The sequence below is a fragment of the Cydia amplana genome, chromosome 17 (assembly GCF_948474715.1).
Source record: "Cydia amplana chromosome 17, ilCydAmpl1.1, whole genome shotgun sequence".
In the NCBI taxonomy this organism is placed as follows: domain Eukaryota; kingdom Metazoa; phylum Arthropoda; class Insecta; order Lepidoptera; family Tortricidae; genus Cydia; species Cydia amplana.
Window position 1 is genome coordinate 7,866,123 of NC_086085.1, and position 23,005 is coordinate 7,889,127.

Sequence of the window (23,005 nt, forward strand, 5' to 3'; positions counted from 1 at the left end):
AAAAAAGGCTTGAATAAGCTCGAAGAGTACGAAATTTGGTACGAAACATATATTACGGCCTTTACACACTATCGCACCGTACCGCGACCTTGGTGCGTCGCATCCATAAGTGAGAGCGAGAAAGAGATATCTTTTTCTCACTCTCACTTATGGGTGCGACGCACCATGGTCGCTGTGCAGTGCGATAGTGTGTTATCAACTTATCACTTTTATACTACTCTTGAGGCCCCTCCACACTCGCGAGCGAAGCCGCGAGCGCGAGTGTGGAGTCGATTTTGCAGATCTGCGAACTCTCGCGTTGGCGGCTTCGCCTGCGGTTCACGCGCATAGTGGAGGGGGCTTTTGGTGTGCTTTTGGTACAAAGAGTACTATAATATATAATTTGGTACGAAAGCATTTCATTTTTTATAATGGCAACAAAAAAAAATTGTCACTGAATTTCTTTCTGTCAGACTTGCTTGTGTCAAGTGAAGCGACCAACCTCAATTTTTGTTTGTTGTGTGTAGTTTACTGATTTTAATACAGTTCTAGTGCATACTACAATCAAGAGGAGTGTGCAAAAACATATTTAACAATGGATGGTCCTCCCGGCACTGGGCCATCGAACGATGGCCCAATGGGCCCACCGGCGATGGGAAGTTTTCCTCCGATGCCACCGCCTCCGGGTTCCATGCCTCCCGTTACTATGCCACCAGGAATGCCCCTGAGCGGCATGCCTCCCGCTGGAATGCCCCCCGGTGCGATGCCTCCAGGCGGAATGCCTCCAAGTGGCATGCCTCCAGGAGGAATGCCTCCGAGTGGCATGCCCCCTGGTGCAATGCCTCCGGGAGGAATGCCCCCAGCCGGAATGCCGCCGGGTGGATTGCCGCCTCCAATGGGTCCACCTGGGACCATGCCGCCGGTAAGCTCAGCTGGTGGCCCAAATTTACCAATGGGACCACCACCAGGAATGATGGGGATGGGACCACCACCTGGAATGGGTCCGCCGCCAGGAATGGGACCTCCTGGTATGGGAATGGGTCCTCCGCCAATGGGACCACCCGGTATGGGTCCACCGAGGATGCCACCTGGAATGATGCGCGGTGGACCAAACATGAAGGGCAACTACAATCAAGGAATAGATATGGGACCGCCTGGAATGGGGCCCCCACCTAATATGGGACCTCCAGGCATGGGTCATTGGGATAACCAGGGTCCTCCACCAGGATGGGGCAGGCAGGGAAGAGGGGATGGGCCTCCAGGTTGGGATGACCATGGTGATGAGGGTGACAATGATGGCGGTGAAGAGGAGCAGCAAGGGCCACCACCAGGACCACCCCCCGCATTACCATCCTTGCTTACAATGAAGATTGACACTCCTGAAGAATTCCGCAACAAGCCTGCTCCAGTGGGAGGGGTAGTTCTTCCAAAGGCTTTGGAAGAGGCTCTTGCATATAAAGACCAAAGACAAGCGGCTCTAGGTAGTGAAGGTCAAGAGAAAGGTAAAAACTATTTTGTTTAATACTGTATTTTAATTTTGCTTCTGTTAAATAAAACTAATAATTTTTCCTAATAATTTAAGAACAAGATGAAGAGCCAGAAGCCCCACCGGCACCAGTGATCAGCACAGAGTATGACGCAGAGGAAGATGATGCAGACTCGGATGAGGGCAGACCTGAAACTCCCACGCCTCCGGTTATCTCCAAACTTGAGGTAAAGATTGAATAACATTGATTACATTTACTCAAATTCATCTTACATAAAAGCACACATTACTTTTAAACATCCTGATTTTGATAATGATTTGTATTGTAGGGTCAAAGTAGAGTAAACAAGAACAAGCGCAAGAAAAAGAAGAAGAAGTTAGCCAAGCAGAAGCGCAGAGAGGATGCCAAACAGAAGCAAACAGCCAAGGAGCCAGAATCAGACAGCAAGAAGTCTAGTGACAAAGAAAACGAAAAAGTGGCTGAGATTGAGTAAGAATTTATACCTATTGCATCATTTCCACCATAACAAATTTTATTGCATTGCATAATTTGCATAGCAAAGGCATTACTGACTTGATATTGTTGGTTTGGTAACTTTGGTATGACTGAAAAATATAATCTATGTAAGACTGAGAAGAACAAGACGAATAGAAGACGTCCACCATGTGTTGATGGAATGTGTCCGCAACGAGGCGCTGAGGAGTGACATGACATTCATCAAATCTACCAACTTAGGGACTTGCAACGTCGTCCTGGCATCGCCTCTATCGGACGAGGCCAGGATGATGTGCAACCTGTACTTAAAAATAATGTAGTGGTGTAAGTAATTCTACACTACTACATTATTACTTTATCTCACTACAGGGGTGACATAGTCACTGTGTGACAAAACCCCTTAAAAATTAAGATTAAAAAAAAAAAAAAAAAAGACTGAGAACAGGGCATAGCAAAATTACCAAATCAGCTATTCGCTAGGTGCACGACTGGTGCTGCCCTCATTTTGGCAGACTTTCTACGTTAAATCTTATGGAGTAAAATTTGTCCAAGTACTAATGTCAGACATTCCATAAGATTACCTGTGTTTGTGACGATCAGCGCTACTTCCCCCTCCACCGACTGCACACCTTGCCAATATATAAGCAAATAAGAGGTTAAGAGCAATGAAAATACAGTTTTATCTCTCTCTCTTTAGACCTTTTCTACCCTTTGGGTGTAGGCCTCCTTCAGTTTACGCCATTCGTCACGGTTCTGTGCAACCTGGAGCCACCTCATCCCTGCAGTCCTTTTGATGTCATCTTTGATGTCATCGTCCCAATGCATATTGGGTCTACTTGGAGGACGTTCTTCCCCCCATGGTCGCCACTCGAGTATTCGTTTACTCCACGAGTCGGTCTTTCGTGCCATATGACCAGCCCATTCCCACTTCAAACTGGCTACGCGTTTTACAACATCCGTGACCTTGCTCTGCTGTCTTAGCCACTTATTCGTTTTACGGTCTCAATGTTCAACGCTTGATTTACGTGATATGCCTTTGGTGAAAATACAGTTCATTTTGTCTTAACATAATCATCTTGATATGTTATCTCTAGATACATTCAGGAAAGTATCCAGTTCCACGAGCTAGAGCCAATGTACCGGCAGTTCCACCGCGTGCTGGAGTCGTTCCGGATCACGGACCAGAAAGAGGAGGTCAAGGAGGAGAAGGAAGCCCCGCGCGCGCAGCCCAAGCCGCAAGAGAAGGTTCAGGACCAGTTCGCGGCCGATGAAGAAGCTGTCGAGGTTAACAATATTTTATTAAACCATTCCTCTTAATATTACTATCAAACTGTCCACTAATGTAGCTTAGGCGTCAGAATAGGAAATTGGCTATAATTTATATTAATATGATATAATTTTATAATAATAATTATTTGGTGATATTGAAAAAGTTAAGTTATTCAGCGTTTTTAAAATTCGTCTCTACAGAATTTAAAAATGGGATTGAAGTTTTTCATATAGAATTTTTAAAATTTTAAAGTTGTATATGGGGCTGTTCATAAATTACGTCATCTATTTTTGACAATTTTTGACCGCCTATTTGGGCCCCCTAAAATCATCCAAAAATCATGATTCGAATGACCCCGTTTCCTCCTACGTCATGCTACCATCATCCGATGTCCAGACCCCCCCAATTTGAAATAACGTAATTTATGAATAGCCCTATGCATGCACGTTTAGACTTGAAAAGCTTTGTTTTAATCTGTTCATTAAAATGCAAGAAAACTAAAAAAGGGTTGAATAGGAGTCTTTATTTTATATGGGATAGACAAGATATTCTAATAAAATTATTGTATTGTAGAAAAGCGCGGCTGATGAGAAGGAGCGGCTATCCAAGCGTAAACTGAAGAAGCTGTCCCGGCTGTCGGTAGCGGAGCTGAAGCAGCTCGTGGCGAGGCCGGACGTGGTGGAGATGTACGACGTGACGGCGCGCGACCCCAAGCTGCTCGTGCAGCTCAAGGCGCACCGCAACACGGTGCAGGTGCCGCGCCACTGGTGCTACAAGAGGAAGGTCAGTAACAGTATAGCCTGCTCACTTACGCCTAATAACAACCAGGGATGTTGCGAATATCCGGATCCACATCCGCGGAACATCCGCATTATTTTCAACATCCGCATCCGCATAAAATCGATGCGGAGCTCATGCGGATGCGGATGTCGACTAAGTCGGTAACAGGAACGTCTTAGCGGCGGCGTAAAGATCGGTTTTCCTAGGATAGCGGTGCCGTCATATAGCGGCCGTCTCCATACAAAATAATACGGCTAAATATGGATGCAAAGCTTTGTAATTTCGTCTAGGGCTAGGTAATTTCGTCATTATATAATAACGAAATCGTCTAGATCCCGAAAAGTAATATATAAAATTACTTTAAAGTAATTACGTAGAAACAATCGCTTGCGAAGAAAAAGCACTCTTCTCGCTGGCCGCCGGTCAGACGTCTAAAACTAAAAAAAGTAATAATTAAATCAACTCGACTATTAGGTTTCTAATTAGTAATTTGGTCTTATTTTGTTATACAGTACCTGCAAGGCAAGCGCGGTATAGAAAAGCCGCCATTCGACCTTCCAGACTTCATCAAGAAGACTGGCATCATGGAGATGCGTGCGTCCTTGCAAGACAAGGACGACCAGAAGACACTCAAGGCAAAAATGAGAGAGCGCGCCCGCCCCAAGCTCGGCAAGATCGACATCGATTATCAGAAGCTGCATGACGCTTTTTTCAAGTAAGTAGGATCCTCGTATGTAAGGATTTATTAGGTACTAGCGACCCGCCCCGGTTTCGCACAGGTTAACAAATTATACATAAACGTTCCTCTTGAATCACTCTATCGATAAAAAAAACCGCATCAAAATCCGTTGCGTCGTTTTAAAGATTAGCATACATACAGACAGACAGCGGGAAGCGACTTTGTTTTATACTATGTAGTGATTCGCTTAAGCCCCACGCTATTCCAATGCGAAATTCGAAATAAGGACTTTACACAAAATAAGTCAGTTTTCAACTTAAGTCAAGCCGTTGATTAAAAAAAAACCCAAAGACATAATGATAAAACTGTTTTATAGCTCAACACGAGCTTTGCTTCATAAGATTTTGTACCGTCTGTCATTTAGGGCTCATTTAGACAGGGCGAGAACTCGCATGTGAGTTTCATTACATTGCGTTATTTGATCGGTCGGCTGAATTGATGTAACCTCACTGGTCCGTAATGTAACTAAAATCGTATACCAGTTCGCGCGCCGTCTAAATCAGGGATGTTGCGGATGCAGATTTATGGACATCCGCGGATGCGGATGCGGATATTTAAAGGCTCACATCCGCGGATGCGGATGCGGATGTCAAGATTAGGTACTTAGAAAACGTCAAATATTACATTTTTAGTATTTATTTATTTAAAAAAAAAACGACACGTTTAGTATTTGAGCAAGAATATAGCTGCGTTATATTTAATAAACAGTAACTTGGCCGACTTTTCTGGATCTAGACGATTTCGTTATAGGTAATGACGAAATTACCTAGCACTTACGCCGCCGCTAAGACGTTCCTGTACCGACTTGTTCGACATCCGCATCCGCATAAGCTCCGCATCGATTTTATGCAGATGCGGATGTTGAAAATAATGCGGAAGTTCCGCGGTTGCGGATGCGGATGCGGATGTCCGCAACATCCCTGGTCTAAATGAGCCCTTAGTGTGTTAATATAAGACTGGGATATTACACGGGACTAAAGTATTGGACATGTGCAGATGGCAGACGAAACCGCGCATGACGATCCACGGCGACCTGTACTACGAGGGCAAGGAGTTCGAGACGCGGCTGCGAGAGAAGAAGCCGGGGGACTTGTCGGAAGAGCTGCGCACCGCGCTGGGCATGCCCGTCGGGCCTGGCTCGCACAAGGTAAGGAAAAAGCGGCCAAGTGCGAGTCGGACTCGCCCATGAAGGGTTCCGTATTTAGGCGATTTATGACGTATTAAAAAAAAACTACTTACTAGATCTCGTTCAAACCAATTTTCGGTGGAAGTTTACATGGTAATGTACATCATATATTTTTTTTAGTTTTATCATTCTGTTATTTTAGAAGTTACGGGGGGGGGGGGGGGGGTCACACATTTTACCACTTTGGAAGTGTCTCTCGCGCAAACTATTCAGTTTAGAAAAAAATGATATTAGAAACCTCAATATCATTTTTGAATACCTATCCATAGATACCCCACACGTATGGGTTTGATGAAAAAAAAAATTTTGAGTTTCAGTTCTAAGTATGGGGAACCCCAAAAATTTATTGTTTTTTTCTATTTTTGTGTGAAAATCTTAATGCGGTTCACAGAATACATCTACTTACCAAGTTTCAACAGCATAGTTCTTATAGTTTCGGAGAAAAGTGACTGTGACATACGGACGGACAGACGGACAGACAGACAGACATGACGAATCTATAAGGGTTCCGTTTTTTGCCATTTGGCTACGGAACCCTAAAAACATAGTATGACTATAGGCTAGACCAGCGGTCGGCAACCCGCGGCCCGTGAACCTGTCACTTGCGGCACGCGAGCCTCCCTGGCTATTTTGTATGTAATATTGACAAACGACAATGTCTGATAAAGTCATAAATATTAACAAAGTACGGCCCGCGTCAACTTCGTTAACTACTATGTGGCCCTTGGCTGCTAAGAGGTTGCCGACCACTGGTCTAGACGACAAATTTTCATTTATGGTATCAATCAATCAGGTTGGTTTTTAGGATCAAATATGTATATGGGACCCATTGCATTAACCATTAACGCAATACAAAAGCCAGAAATGATAGTCAAAGTCCGACGGTCGTACTTCACTCGCGAAACGTCCCAAACAAATCGATATGTGAACGTGACGTCAAGGTCACTGAGAGCGCATCGTTTTATGTATATAGTTCCTATACAATCTTTTTTTGGATAAAATGTGAGGAATCGAATGGTATCCTTACTTATTTCGTTTTTGAAAGTTAAAAAAAAACTTTAATTTTGAAACTTTCAGGAGCTGTATTTTTGTATTATTTCCATATATTTTTTTATATCTACAATATTGTGATAAATTGCTCATTTGCTATCTAATTAACTAGATTTTGTTATAAAATTCAACATGTCGTGTCATCATCCCTATTGCTGAAACTAATCACTTTTGAAGCAATACCAAAATTTTGGACTCAAACACACATGTAAAAATTTTGAGGCAGACATGTACAAATAAGTACCTAATATGTGCGTTTACGTCAAGCGCTGGTGGCCTAGCGGTAAGAGCGTGCGACTTGCAATCCGGAGGTCGCGGGTTCGAACCCCGGCTCGTACCAATGAGTTTTTCGGAACTTATGTACGAAATATCATTTGATATTTACCAGTCGCTTTTCGGTGAAGGAAAACATCGTGAGGAAACCGGACTAAATCTCAATACGGGTCTAGTTTACCCTCTGGGTTGGAAGGTCAGATGGCTTCGTAAAACGTAAAACTAGTCGCTTTCGTAAAACTAGTGCCCACGCCAATTACTGGGATTAGTTGCCAAGCGGACCCCAGGCTCCCATGAGCCGAGGCAAAATGCCGGGACAACGCGAGGAAGATGATGATGTGCGTTTGCGTCAGGTGCCACCGCCGTGGCTGATCGCCCAGCAGCGCTACGGGCCGCCGCCGTCGTACCTGAAGATCCCCGGCCTCTAATTAACTAGATTTTGTTATAAAATTCAACATGTCGTGTCATCATCCCTATTGCTGAAACTAGTAACTTTTGAAGCAATACCAACATTTTGGACTCAAACACACATGTAAAAATTTTGAGGCAGACATGTACAAATAAGTACCTAATACGTGGGTCATACTGAAAATTCCTGGACTGGCCACATAGAAAAAATAAGTTTTCTCATATATCAGAATCCAGAAACTTTCAGTATGACCTAAGTATGTGTGTTTACGTCAGGTGCCACCGCCGTGGCTGATCGCCCAGCAGCGCTACGGGCCGCCGCCGTCGTACCCCAATCTGAAGATCCCCGGCCTCTAATTAACTAGATTTTGTTATAAAATTCAACATGTCGTGTCAATTAACTAGATTTTGTTATAAAATTCAACATGTCGTGTCATCATCCCTATTGCTGAAACTAGTAACTTTTGAAGCAATACCAACATTTTGGACTCAAACACACATGTAAAAATTTTGAGGCAGACATGTACAAATAAGTACCTAATACGTGGGTCATACTGAAAATTCCTGGACTGGCCACATAGAAAAAATAAGTTTTCTCATATATCAGAATCCAGAAACTTTCAGTATGACCTAAGTATGTGTGTTTACGTCAGGTGCCACCGCCGTGGCTGATCGCCCAGCAGCGCTACGGGCCGCCGCCGTCGTACCTGAAGATCCCCGGCCTCTAATTAACTAGATTTTGTTATAAAATTCAACATGTCGTGTCATCATCCCTATTGCTGAAACTAGTAACTTTTGAAGCAATACCAACATTTTGGACTCAAACACACATGTAAAAATTTTGAGGCAGACATGTACAAATAAGTACCTAATACGTGGGTCATACTGAAAATTCCTGGACTGGCCACATAGAAAAAATAAGTTTTCTCATATATCAGAATCCAGAAACTTTCAGTATGACCTAAGTATGTGTGTTTACGTCAGGTGCCACCGCCGTGGCTGATCGCCCAGCAGCGCTACGGGCCGCCGCCGTCGTACCCCAATCTGAAGATCCCCGGCCTCTAATTAACTAGATTTTGTTATAAAATTCAACATGTCGTGTCAATTAACTAGATTTTGTTATAAAATTCAACATGTCGTGTCATCATCCCTATTGCTGAAACTAGTAACTTTTGAAGCAATACCAACATTTTGGACTCAAACACACATGTAAAAATTTTGAGGCAGACATGTACAAATAAGTACCTAATACGTGGGTCATACTGAAAATTCCTGGACTGGCCACATAGAAAAAATAAGTTTTCTCATATATCAGAATCCAGAAACTTTCAGTATGACCTAAGTATGTGTGTTTACGTCAGGTGCCACCGCCGTGGCTGATCGCCCAGCAGCGCTACGGGCCGCCGCCGTCGTACCCCAATCTGAAGATCCCCGGCCTCTAATTAACTAGATTTTGTTATAAAATTCAACATGTCGTGTCAATTAACTAGATTTTGTTATAAAATTCAACATGTCGTGTCATCATCCCTATTGCTGAAACTAGTAACTTTTGAAGCAATACCAACATTTTGGACTCAAACACACATGTAAAAATTTTGAGGCAGACATGTACAAATAAGTACCTAATACGTGGGTCATACTGAAAATTCCTGGACTGGCCACATAGAAAAAATAAGTTTTCTCATATATCAGAATCCAGAAACTTTCAGTATGACCTAAGTATGTGCGTTTACCTCAGGTGCCACCGCCGTGGCTGATCGCCCAGCAGCGCTACGGGCCGCCGCCGTCGTACCCCAACCTGAAGATCCCCGGCCTCAACGCGCCCATCCCCGACGGCTGCGCCTTCGGCTACCACGCCGGCGGCTGGGGCAAGCCGCCCGTCGACGAGACCGGCAAGCCGCTCTACGGAGACGTGTTCGGACACCACGCGCTAGGACCAGACGTGAGTTAAACAGATTGTGACGTCCAGGCTCCGTTGTGTACTGGGTGACCAAATGAAACAACTGTTATTGCTCGTGCGCACTCCGCCAGCCACCCGCACGCCATGACACTTCCCCACGGAGTGAAGCTAGCGGGTAGTTGCGTCGTACTGTTTATTGTGTAACCGTCACACAGATTATCCTGAGATCAATAATAACATCCGAATCTGTTGGATATGACACCGTAAGATTGTGAACCCGTTCGTTTATAATCTAACGCGCCCATCCCCGAGGGCTGCGCCTTCGGCTACCACGCCGGCGGCTGGGGCAAGCCGCCCGTCGACGAGACCGGCAAGCCGCTCTACGGCGACGTGTTCGGACACCACGCGCTAGGACCAGACGTGAGTTAAACAGATTGTACGGTCCACATACCGCACATTGCCATCTCAGCGAAATTACTTACAATTGCGTAAAGCAATATAATACGAGTCAGTACACGTTCAGCATTAGAACCTATCACGCGTGTCCTCATTTGCACTATCATTCATACTGTCGCGCTTTTATAGTTAGTTATCAATAAAGTGTTTAATTATATTGTGAGTTATCATTATGTCAAGCAACCAACAGAATATAATTGGTGTATGTGACACTAGCAGCCCATACACAGATCATTCCGAGATCAATAATAACATCCGAATCTGTTGGATATAAGCCTGGTAGGCTGCAGTGTAACAAAGTTAGATGATTCAGATTCAGATGTTTTTTTAAAAAAGCATAGAAAAAAAAATACATAGAGTGCTCACTCCATACATCAGTTTTAGTATCAAAAAGACTATTAGCATCTAGCATCGAGTAGCGGAACTATCAGTACTGCTACTTGACAATAGATGTAGCACCGACAGGGAAGTCTTATCTCAACAGCATAAGACTTTCCGGTCGGTGCTACATATATTGTCAAGTAGCAGTAGTAGCAGATGCAGCAGATGAAATTAATAGTCTGAACTGATGTATGGAGTGAGCACTCTTGTCTTACTATATTTCTCTATGATAAAAGGCAATAATTTTACAAGTCAATAAATAATGTACAATATAAATCACTATTCTTAAATAATCTTACATTTCAGGTACCTGACTATAATTAATTATTATTACATCTTTATATTAATGTTGTATATTTACATTCATTTTTAACTATATATGTAGGTAACATAAAGGCCTTGATTTGATTGTCTGTTGAGTAAAGCTTTGGATTCCTCCGAAAACGGTGCCGTCATATGACGGCCGTCATATAGCGGCAGCAAAAGACGGCCGTCTTTACGGTGGCGACATGTGGAAAGTACCACGGCGTCATAACACACCGTCATCCACCAAGGTCAAAGCGGCAAATTTGAAAAATGTAGGCGCGATGGGATAACGTTCCATAGAAAATTTGAATTTCGCGCCTTTTCCTACTGACAAGATTTGCTTGATCATCTATAATTTACTTGGAGGATGAAATATCATCAGAAGAGGAAAATAATCGTAGTACGGAATCATTTATTCAAATCTCGTGTCATTTATTCAAAATGGCGTCACCGCTATCTAATAAAACGTTCACGAAACTATCGACAAGGTCATGACGGCCGTCATCTTACGTTACGTTGACAATCAACGTAACGTTAAGCTTTGGATTCCTCCGAAAACGGTACCGTCATATAGCGGCAGCAAAAGACGGCCGTCTTTACGGTGGCGACATGTGGAAAGTACCACAGCGTCATAACACACCGTCATCCACCAAGGTCAAAGCGGCAAATTTGAAAAATGTAGGCGCGATGGGATAACGTCCGATAGAAAATTTGAATTTCGCGCCTTTTCCTACTGACAAGATTTGCTTGATCATCTATAATTTACTTGGAGGATGAAATATCATCAGAAGAGGAAAATAATCGTAGTACGGAATCATTTATTCAAATCTCGTGTCATTTATTCAAAATGGCGTCACCGCTATCTAAGAAAACGTTCACGAAACTATCGACAAGGTCATGACGGCCGTCATCTTACGTTAACGCCGTCTAGGAAACCGCGCCATCTTGTTTACATAGACAACGTTCTAGTGACGTCAGTCAACGCTATATAGCGGCCGTAATATGACGGCACCGTTTTCGGAGGAATCCAAAGCTTAACGCCGTCTAGGAAACCGCGCCATCTTGTTTACATAGACAACGTTCTAGTGACGTCAGTCAACGCTATATAGCGGCCGTAATATGACGGCACCGTTTTCGGAGGAATCCAAAGCTTTAGGCAGATCCGATATCTGTCTAATCAAAAGACAGTGCCACATGTTTTATGCAATTTTTTTTAACATTTGTGTTTTTTTACAGGATGGAGAAGACCAAGATATCGACAGAACAATGTGGGGTGAATTGGAATCAGAATCCGAAGAGGAATCTGAAGAAGGTATGTTTTGTACACTATAGTTCGTTTTTTTTAGCATTAGAAATAAGGTAAACAATCTTGATGTGTCTTTTAATTGAAAAACACATTATAAAAATAAGTTACGGTAAATATGTAACAATTATGAATCTAATACGATCTTTTATAGTCTTCTGCTTTCATAAGTAATAGTTATTGATTTTTAAAAAGTGTCTTTCAATTAAAAGACATGTCAAAATCGCTTACCTTCTTCCAAGTTCTTTCTAATGCTAAAAAAAAACGAACTATAAAGGTTTATTAAATCTATTGCGTACATGAGACGTCATTGAGACCATTCAACCAGTAGCAAAAAGCTTTCAATAATCAATTAAATGATTTCAATAGTCAAATAAATGATTTATCTACCTATCTATCATCTATCTAACTATAGTGTGTCAAAGGACCGTTCCATTTCAAACATAGACCGAGAGATTCATACTATCTTTGTCTTACACTAGTACTAGCACCCAAAAGAAAAGGTTGAGTATAGTTTTTTTTTTTTTTTTTTTTTTTTTTTTTTTTTTTTTTTTTTTTTTTTTTTTTTTTTTTTTTTTTTTTTGTTCCTGTTTACTGACAAGATTTGGTTGACCAGCTATATCTATTATTTGTGTGTTTGAGTAGAGGAGTCTGAAGGCGAGGCCGAGAAGGGCGAGGAGACGACGGCGGGGCTGGCGACGCCGGGCGAGGGCCTGGTGACGCCGCTCGGCATCAGCTCCGTGCCGCCCGGCATGGAGACCCCGGACACCATCGAGCTCAGGAAGAAGAAGGTCGACAGCGACATCGAGGGGTAAGCTTATGCCAGGGTTCAGCAAGATTCACAGAAGAAAGTCATCCGCAGTAGAACCGGAAAAAAAACAAAAATTTTGCCAATCTGCGATATTCACATTCAATTCAACCAGAGATTGGACTTTTGGCATTGGTGATTATGGATAGCCTCAGTCCGTTTAGATGCCAGATCACGCTATTATTGATTTTTTGTCAAAAAAATGCCGATTTACTGCTTACCTAAGGCCGCCTTTACACCTTTTTAGTTTTACTTACGTAAGTAGGGACAAAGCTATTTGTTAGAATGAGATAACGATATTCATCTCTCATTCTGTGGTATAGCTGTGTCCCTACTTACGTAAGTAAAACTTACAGGTGTAAAGGCGGCTTAATATCTATTTAAATTAAATTAGTTAGCTTTAAGGTTTTGTGATTGCATATTTCAATTTAAAGAAGTTATCTCAGTAGATAATTCGTGTTTAATTGCGTATTGTCAGAGGCGACACGCCGGCGCTGTACCAGGTGGTGCCGGAGCGGCGCGTCGGGCTGACGGCCGGCATGATGGCCTCCACCCACGTGTACGACCTCGGCGCGGCCAACCCTGGTGAGTGTTGTACATACATATTTTCCGTACCAAGCAATTATAAAATGTTTTGAAACCAGACCTGATTCATACGTCAGACAATTTCTGGCCTGTCTAAAGCCGCGTCTCGATATCGCGCGGCGGCCGCGCGAGCAATGTTCGACCGCGGCAAACCTGTATTTTGGCTCGCGAGCCAAGTTCGGCGCCATCTTGAACTATAGCGCGGCGGCCTCGCGCGGCAGGCGATCCGACGAATCTGACGATCGACCAGTTTGTACTCGGGAACCATGGACGTACGTCGTCGTGCAGCTGCCGCTGCACTGCATTATTTATCATATTATTCACAAGAAACCTAAACGGAAAGTTCGATGGTGGATGAAAAGGATGTTTATGAATAGAATACTACATGGTGGTGTGAGACTTATGGAAGACATGAGATATGAAGTTGATGTTACATTACAAAATTTCACAAGAATGACATCAGAAGATTACGAACTTTTAAAAGCATTAATTCCATGCATCACTTCTTAATGATCTGTTGCGATAATCACTAATACATTTACTATTCCATAGAAACTGTTTAGTTCCGTATAATTTAATTAAAGTACGACACTTTTCATTATCCATATTTGCTGCCGCGCTCGCGAGCCAATTGAAATATGTACACATCCGTCCCAACTGCGCGCGAACATTCCTTTGCCGCGCGCCGAAACACCGACAATGAATGGTTCGTCGCGAGCCGCGTTCGAGCGAGCGAATGATTGAGTTGGCTCGCGAGCCGGCCCGGTATCGATTGCGCGCGGCTGCCTCGCGAGCCAATGTTCGATAGCTTGCCGCGCAATATGGAGACGGGGCTTAACATCTGTCTTTAATGCAGACGGTGGTCAATAGTTATTTGTACAACAAGAGATCAAAGTTTGATATTTCTTCGAGTGCTTATTTTGAGTCCCGTGCAAGCGAAAGATTCTATAATAGATTCACGAGCGTAGCGAGTGAATCTAATTTAGAATCTTGAGCGTAGTAAGGGACTCAAAAGCGCACGAGATGTAAATAACTTTGATCTCGTGTAGTACACAACATTTTTCACCTCAGCAGTGAGAACATATTAGAGAACCCGAAAAATGTATTCCTTCTTCATCACTTACCTCTATTCACTCATGTTTTCTTAAAATATACCAACAATTAAATTTTCACCTCAGCAGCTCGAACAAGGGTACTTTGCTACTTAAAAACAGTGAGCAAAATCGCATTTTGCTCACTGAGTGAGCAAAATCGTATTTTGCTCATTTTGTCTCACCCAGTGAGCAAAATGCGATTTTGCTCACTGTTTTTAAGTAGCAAAGTACCCTTGTTCGAGCTGCTGAGGTGAAAAATTATTTTGCGTATCTCGATTTTATCGTCGAAGGAGCGAAGCCCTTTCCAACTTTTGAGATATGTAGCACACCAAAAAAGTGGGCATCTCGCTTATTTCGCCGGTATACTGTTTTATTTGCGCTATGACATGGCTCTTTCTTTAAGGTGACGGTAGAGGTGGGTAAATTTTCAGATTCTGTCAATTTACCCCATTTCACACACAAGCGCACTTCACGCACACTACCTCACTTTACTGGGACAGGTCATTGACCCATCAAGTTTTTTTAAGATTGCGTTTTGAGTTTAGTGTTAACCACTGACCTCTTTTGAGGAACAGAAACTGTAAAAACGTTCCATTGAAAGAAGAAAGAGAAACAATACATTAAATCTTGCTCTCCTTGTCTGTTCATGTCACACGTGACGTATTTAAATTCTAATTTAATTCATTTGATTGTTAACTATTTTCTGCATATTATGGCTTTGTCGAGATACGCGTTTTGTAAAGTTAAACCGAATAAACCCAGATGTCATTAAGTCAGATGTAAAATGTTATTTACTACTCTATACGGTTATTCATAAGGCGAAAAATCAATTCAATTAAAAATTTAAATAAATAAAGTTTCGGCAGGGTGGAAATTTAATTAAGGCCGACAAAATAAAATTTAATAATATATGTCGGCTGATGTACCCCTAAGATCTTTACAGATTTACTTGTACGAGTATCCTATATTCGCTATTTATTTTGCTATTAAATTTATAAAATTAAAATAAATAATTAAATATTATACTGGCATTCCACCGCTATTATTTCAGTGCTGAACTGATTATCTTCGATCGTAGCCTTGATGATGTAGTTGTACTTACACTTACGGCGGTAGGAGCGGCAATGAACCCCGCGCAGCGTAGAACGAGAGGTGCGTTGGGATAAGTGCATATACATATAATTCTTCGTGCGTCTGTCTGTCTGTCCGTCCGTCTGTCACAGTCTATTTTCTCCGAAACTACTGGACCAATTCAGTTGAAATTTGGCACACATATGTAAATTTGGCACACAAATGTAAATTTGTGACCCAAAGATGGACGTGTAACGTAAATAAAATGTATTTTAGAGAATTTGAAATACGGTAGCCATTTTTGGGGGGGGGGGGGTAAATGAAAAAATTAAAAAATGTTTTTTAAACTATATAGTGTTACATATCAAATAAAAGAGCTCATTGTAAGAATCTCAAACATAACTTTTTTTATAATTTTAGGATTAATAGTTCAGCAGTTATTCATGAAAATAGGCAAAAAATGATCATTCTCCGCCCACTTTCTCCGAAACAACTGGATCTAAAATTTTGAAAAAAATACACAAAGTAGTTCTTTACCTATATATGTCAGGAAAATCTATAAGAAATGTGCAGTCAAGCGTGAGACGGACTTAATATACGGAACCCTTAGAATGCGAGTCCGACTCGCACTTGTTTTTGTTTAGCTCTTATTAGGTTTAAGGAGTTTTATGAGTGAAAAAAGAAGTTTTTTGTTTTATGTGCCCGCGTTATTGCCGATCGATTGTGTTTTAAACGATAATTAGACAAAAAAACTTGTTTTTCACCCAACGAATATAGATCCCCATGACACATCTTCCAAGTCGCCTTTGGATAGGCTTAATTTTAAAAATAATTGAAATAATGTTCTATATCATTCATACTTGCAAAAAAAGACTAAAAATAATTTACGTGACCAATGCTTATTATTAGTAAATATCTTACAATTTAATATCTGATATATCACACGATACAAAAAAATGGCCGCAAAGTTAAAAGTTTATTTATTTACGTTACTAGTCCATCTTTGGATCACCGACTCTTTGTCATATGTGAAAAATGTGTACCAAATTTCAATTGAATTAGTCTATTAGGGGCAGACACACGAGTGATCTTAAAAGGGATTTTTTTCTTGAATGATTTGTATGTACTTACCCCAACGCACCTCACGTTCCACGCGGCGCAGCGTAATCAGTAAGTACCTAATAATTAGTGTCCGACCGAAACACAAATTTCTGTATATATAAATATTGTTGTCCTACTTGCTCGCCAACTTTTGGTCTTTGTCACATAGTTTAGTTTCATAATACGAAGTACTATTTCGTATGTTTCGGCCAGGCCGAAAGATTCGGCCGTTTTTTGGCCGAAACCGAAACTACGGCCGAAACATGATTTTATGGCCGAAACCGAAACCGAAACCGAATCTTCGGTCGGACACTACGAATAATCACAATGGTCTAAGTACCACAGACCCTACTGTCGCTTAAGTCCTTTATGCCAATCTCTGCCTATTAGAACTTATAAAAAAAAAAGAAACCGAGTAATTATATCCAACTACCGAACCTGCTTACAAATTTTCTCGAGATATTTGAGAAATGTGATATGCAAAGGAGAACATTCGAACAAACGAAAGTATTTTTGCCCAAGCTGAAACGGAGACCTTCGCCTACGCTCGGTCAGTGATGGTTTAGGTACAGTCAGCTGCAGGTCACCCCTGCATAGAAGATTGTATGCAGGGGTGGTACCTTTTCTCTGCAGCTGACTGTACACCTATAAAAAATTGTTGTACCTGCTGCAATTTTATACCGGTACCGTACTTTATATTTCAACAGGTATAGTACCTTCAAAACGAAGCGGTATTGATAAATAATAACGGTACCGTACCGCCTATAAATAATAATAATAATTCAGCCTATATACAGGGTGGTCCAAACCTTGACGTCCAAAAATTTTTTTTAGATTCCTCACGTCGTGGGCTATCAGAATATACCCCATGTATGTTAGCCGATTTTTCGTAGTTATCGAGTTATGATTTTTTTTTACTTTTAGTCAATAGTCAATAGTCAAAATATACTTTATTCATGTAGGCCTAGCAACAAGCACTTATGAATCGTAACATACTTATAAATTATCTTTTTCTACTCCAGCACTTAAATGTGTCAATTAAATGACTGACAGTGATATCTAAAGCAATGTCATTTGAATGCTTTGTCTATAGGCTCATAAGATGACTGCTAGCAGTCATCTTATGAGTATAATACAACTGCTTTATTTTTTTTAAAGATACAAGTTCCGATCATCTTGATTGAAAGAGGTATGTTTTCATTTACAATAATAACTCTTTTAAATAATAAGTCTTTTTTTTTAATAATAACTCTTTTTTTTAATAATAACTCTTTTTTTTTAATAATAACTCTCTCTCTTTTTTTTTTTTTTTTTTTTTTTTTTTTTTTTTTTTTTTTTTTTTTTTTTTTTTGCTGCAGCTGTCATAGAAAAAGTAATGTATGCAACAGCTCATAATTGGTTCTTAAAATTCTCGGGTCTTTTTTTACAAAACTCGACTACGTCTCGTTTTGTAACTTCGACCCTTGAGTTTTAAGAACCCTTATTATATCACTGTTGCATAAACTACTATAAGCTAATTATCAGAGCAATTTATTGATGTTATTATTCCATAAGAATATTGGATTATTATACATACTTTACATTACACATTATACTTTTAACTTTTCATATGAAATTCCGGGGTTCCCATACAGAGTGGCTAAAAAATAACTGCATTTCCGTTGCCAGGGAGGTTGTAAAAGTTGCTCAGTATAATCCCAACACCTCCCTGGCAACGGAATGCAGTTATTTTTCAGCCACTCTGTATGGGAACCCCGGAATTTCATAGGAATAAGAATAAGAATAAGAATTGTTTATTGCCACATACATGAACATAAAATAGAGTTAGAATTACTTACATAATAAAATAAAACAGTTGTTATCATATACAAAACAAAAGTGAGAAGATCTTTGTATTAGGCACAGGGTTCCAGTCTCAGCGTGTGCCGGGCCTAGGTGCCCGGCGCTGGTTTTCAGACCGGTCCCAGACTATGGACGGTCGGAGAATATTACCTACATAGGAAAAGTTAAAAGCTTAAAAAATCATAACTTGAAAACTACGAAAAATCGGCTAACATACATATGGGGTACATTATGATAGCCCACGATTTTTGGACGTCACGGTTTGGACCACCCTGTATAGACAATAATCTCAACGCTAGCCCAATGCGGATTGGGGACTTCACACACAGCTTTGAATTTCTTCGCAAATGTATGCACTACGAGTATGCAGGTTTCCTCACGATGTTTCCTCCTTCACCGAAAAGCTAGTGGTAAATATCAAATGATATTTCGTACATAAGTTCCGAAAAACTCATTGGTACGAGCCAGGATACCAATGAGTTTTTCCTTACCGCTTATACCGTAAAGAAATAATGCAGTCTCTGCTTTGCACGATTATTGTGTGGACATAATTCTTATAATCACCGAAACATACATACCTCTACGCACAGAATGTCATTGAAATAAAACATTGTTTTTTATAGTAAATTAATATAACATTCGATTTATACACATAACAATAAGCAGGCCAGGCCGCAGCGATATTGGCCTGTAAGCTTCATCTCGGTCTCCAAATCCGCAAAACTCGCTGGTACTAAATGCTGGTCTTGCCGTTATTAATTATCTTGATTCTTGAAGATTATCAGAACAGCACGTTACGTAATCGCATACATAGACGGAACGAACGTAGGTGTAGACACTGCAAGTCTTTAGGTATTAAACGAATTACGCTTCGTATTAATAGATGAGTAATATTTAAATGAACATATAATATTCTCTAACATAAATACAAGATTACAATTAATTGACATCAAAAGTCATTGACGTACAGAAGTCATATACATTTTTATAATGACGCAAAATTGATACCAGCATAATGAAAATCAATCCCAATCAGTAAAACGAGTTTTTAAACTTTTTTCATTTTAAGCGGGTTTTGAAGGAACAAGTTACTTAAATTCGATTGTAATCGTATTGTTTTAGGATAATTTACTGCTGTTTTCGACCGTTACGACCCGTAAATAACAACAACTCACATTTAAAATTTGACTGGAGCTCGACGTGATTATATTTATTTACCCTATTTTATGAAATACAATTTATCTACTGGTATACATTTTCGTATGCGTATATGATGAAATGTCTTTATTAATGTCAAAAACGAGCTATGACGATGTACACGTCTGCTTCGATGCAAGGCCAACGGCCATCTGACTCGAAGAAGAGTTTTGAGTGATGTCGTCAATGTATGGAAATTATACGAAAGTTTACATTTGGGATTGAATTTCTGTGTTGTATTTGTGAGTAAAAATATAAGTAGATAATAATCTGGTAGTTTAGTTATCTAGCCTTCAAAATCCCACAACAACTCAATTACTGTCAAAGACAAAACTGTAATGCGTCTTGCTCAAACGGAACTCCATATTTTGATTTTTGGACACTTTTAGTGTCGATTTGTAGAGAATTACAGGAAATAAAAAAAAATATGGCGTGAAGAGCCGGTACACGGCTTCTTCGTGAACAGATTTGCGTATAATTTAATGCAGTTATTAATCATTCATTGAACAAATTGATTGCACAAAGTGAGGTCTAAATCGAAAACGTCATATACCGTCCCCTTAAGTTGCAAATTCAGACGTCGGTAAATAAGCTCGATCAAGAAGTTTTTTTTTGTAACCATATTAAGAGGATATATGTTGTCAGGCAAGCGCACAGCAGTGGGCGCGGGTGCGGCGGCGGCCGCGGCGGCGGGCAGCGCGGGCGAGGCGGGCGGCGTGGACGTGGCGCTCGACCCCTCCGAGCTGGAGCTGGAGCCCGAGGCGGTGGCCGCGCGCTACGAGCGCCACCTGCGCGAGAGCCGCCCGCGCGCCCGAGAGGACCTCTCCGACATGCTCGCCGACCACGTGGCCAGGCAGAAGGTCAGTGCTATAGCCACAGAATAACTAAGGCCCACTTGCACCATTAAACTAATCCGGGGTTAACCGGTTAAGCCTGGATTTACCATGGTTTCCAGTACAATTTGACACTTGTTTAATGGTTTAACCGGTTAACCCGGGGTTAGTGGAATGGTGCAAGTGGGCCTAATAGTACTACCGTACAGAAAATTCACTCCTTCACAAAAGTCAGATTTAGGTATAAAATTACACCTATATCGCCGCCTGCAAGCAAAATTGAAACTTATAACCGCGCACGAACCGTGAATCTCCTTTGCGCGCCGCAGTTTTATGACCGAACTGTGAGTGTCGGCACGGGGTTATCACTTGACAAGTTTTTATACCTATACCCACTGATTTATTATTTTTAAGATAAATATATGTAGGAATTACAAACGTTGATTATGTAAACATACATTTTTTATCCGGAGATAGTAGGTATGTCTGATTCTCACGGAAGTAAGTTTCGAAGCCGCTGTGTATTTTCAATTTTGCGCGAGCGCCACGTGACACAACTATCGTGCACGCCGAGCGGCAGCCCACTGCCATACGCCTGTCCGATGGGCGCGCCGGCCAAATGTACCTAAACTGCGGAGTGACACCCCCCTGCTATAGCTCCGGGACTGAGACAACGCTATGCACGTATAATGTATTAAATAGCATGAATCTATAGTGGAATTATTCTTATTTGCATTATTTGACACATTATGACTGACATATATGTATAGAGATGTAACTAACCTAAATCGATTGTCACGGCAAGCGATTACGATTGGATGGCACCTAGACTGAGGTATCGAATTGTGACGTTTAATGAATTTTTATTTGAGATTTAAATTAGCTAGAATTATATGGTTAATAAATAATAATAGGAAGATATAATAAATTTAATAATGCTTTGTTATAAATATCTAATAACTATTGTAATATGAATAATTTATAACAAAATTTACCTAGATTTAATAATGTTTAAAAATTTTACGTGTAAAATGTTTTTAACATTGAATTGAATTGTTGCGACCTAAAATGAAAAATTTATATCGATTTACTTAGACGACTACCGATTTATAACGGTGGTGTCCGGCCAACCCTAAATTAAAAAAAAAGACGTAGAACGTAAACGTTCGCAGTGCAATTGTCATCCTTTGTAATTTCGATGTGTAAGATATTTTACGTTCTATTGCTGTGGTCAGTGTCATGTGTCAAATAATGCAAATACGAGTGCACAAGGTATAGTATAACTGGATCAGGCATGAAGGGAGGGGGAGGGGGGGGGGAGATTATACCAAACAGGATGTAGTCTTATGTATCTTTCAGTAGGAGTAGCAGCGAAAGCGCTTTTATTGTTTGTCCTTGTCACAGCCTCACATTATTTTTTATTCCCCATCGTAAATTTAGTATGGATTATGGTGGGCGACAATAAATTCGACCAATCATAGTGTCGCATTGCGTATGTTTTGTCCCTCTCGGACGCACGCGTATAGCACATCTATTAGGATCTATGATATATAGCGACGTCCCGCTCGCACGCTGCACCAGCGTGCGTAAATTCTATCCAAAGCAAAGACATTCGTCGACAGCGTACATCCTCACACCCTAGAACTTCGGAGGTAGTAGCTCTTGCGCGGTTTCGAAGGAGATCCTTCTGCGAGCGCTCCACCTGTGTAAATGAGCTCAGTGTCGACGTTTGCCTAAAAACTAGTTGTACTTCAAAAACAGCTGTGTTCATACTAGGTCCGCTTTTTTATTAATTTAAAATTAATTGCTGTTTCTAAATAACTGTTTTTATTTTCTTTGCAGAACAAGAGAAAACGACAGCAAAACACAGACTCGAAGACGGCAAAGAAATACAAAGAATTCAAATTTTAATATCTGTATTCTTTGTACATATTTCAATGTGTAGTGATATCTACTTATATTATTCTGTAATATTAGTGTAAGCAAAGTGTAGAGGTGTCCAACTGTAATAAATTAAGGTATTCAAATTGTTTTTTTTTTTTTCAATACCTACAATGCAACATGTACCATATGTGTTGTTCACCCGTTTTAGCGCCGATTATGGCATTTATTATATTTACAGTAATTATATTAATTATATATATTACTTATAGTAATTATATTATATTTACACGTATCCGCTATACATGTATGTTCCTTGTTGATCCTTATAGCCTTATCTTTCATAAATATACGTACTGGTAGGTATAAGTAAGTTACATGCTAACATATAATATTATTATTTTATTTACCATATCACATTGTGTTGCTTTTGAGACAGACTTCGTGTAAGTAGATACTAGTTAAGTGCTTTATAAACTTGCATTAATGTGCCATTCATATTCTACTCTCGACTTAATTGTAAAACACATTAACATTTAATATGAATAGACACGCGTAGGTACTACCTACCTTTATTTGC

General features: G+C 40.7%; 1 protein-coding gene across 1 annotated transcript; it reads left to right on the forward strand.

Annotated features, from left to right (window-relative positions):
• The first annotated feature begins 464 nt into the window (after window positions 1-464).
• Window positions 465-22,455, forward strand: LOC134655751 (splicing factor 3B subunit 2). The gene is made up of 13 exons (XM_063511217.1): window positions 465-1,481; window positions 1,562-1,692; window positions 1,795-1,955; window positions 3,056-3,245; window positions 3,805-4,014; window positions 4,524-4,726; window positions 5,747-5,897; window positions 9,406-9,609; window positions 11,947-12,022; window positions 12,659-12,824; window positions 13,300-13,406; window positions 20,357-20,571; window positions 22,387-22,455. Exons 1-13 carry the CDS (start codon window positions 575-577, stop codon window positions 22,453-22,455), a joined length of 2,790 nt encoding a protein of 929 aa, XP_063367287.1. The 5' UTR covers window positions 465-574.
• The last annotated feature ends 550 nt before the right edge of the window (window positions 22,456-23,005 follow it).

What these genes read in the sequence shown, in the direction of transcription:
- LOC134655751 (XM_063511217.1), top strand. Translation starts at nt 575, where the DNA reads ATGGATGGTCCTCCCGGCACTGGGCCATCGAACGATGGCCCAATGGGC. An exon ending in CGAAGAGGAATCTGAAGAAG is followed by an intron (nt 12,023 to 12,658) that starts GTATGTTTTGTA and finishes GTGTTTGAGTAG; the next exon opens with AGGAGTCTGAAGGCGAGGCC. An exon ending in ACCACGTGGCCAGGCAGAAG is followed by an intron (nt 20,572 to 22,386) that starts GTCAGTGCTATA and finishes TTTTCTTTGCAG; the next exon opens with AACAAGAGAAAACGACAGCA.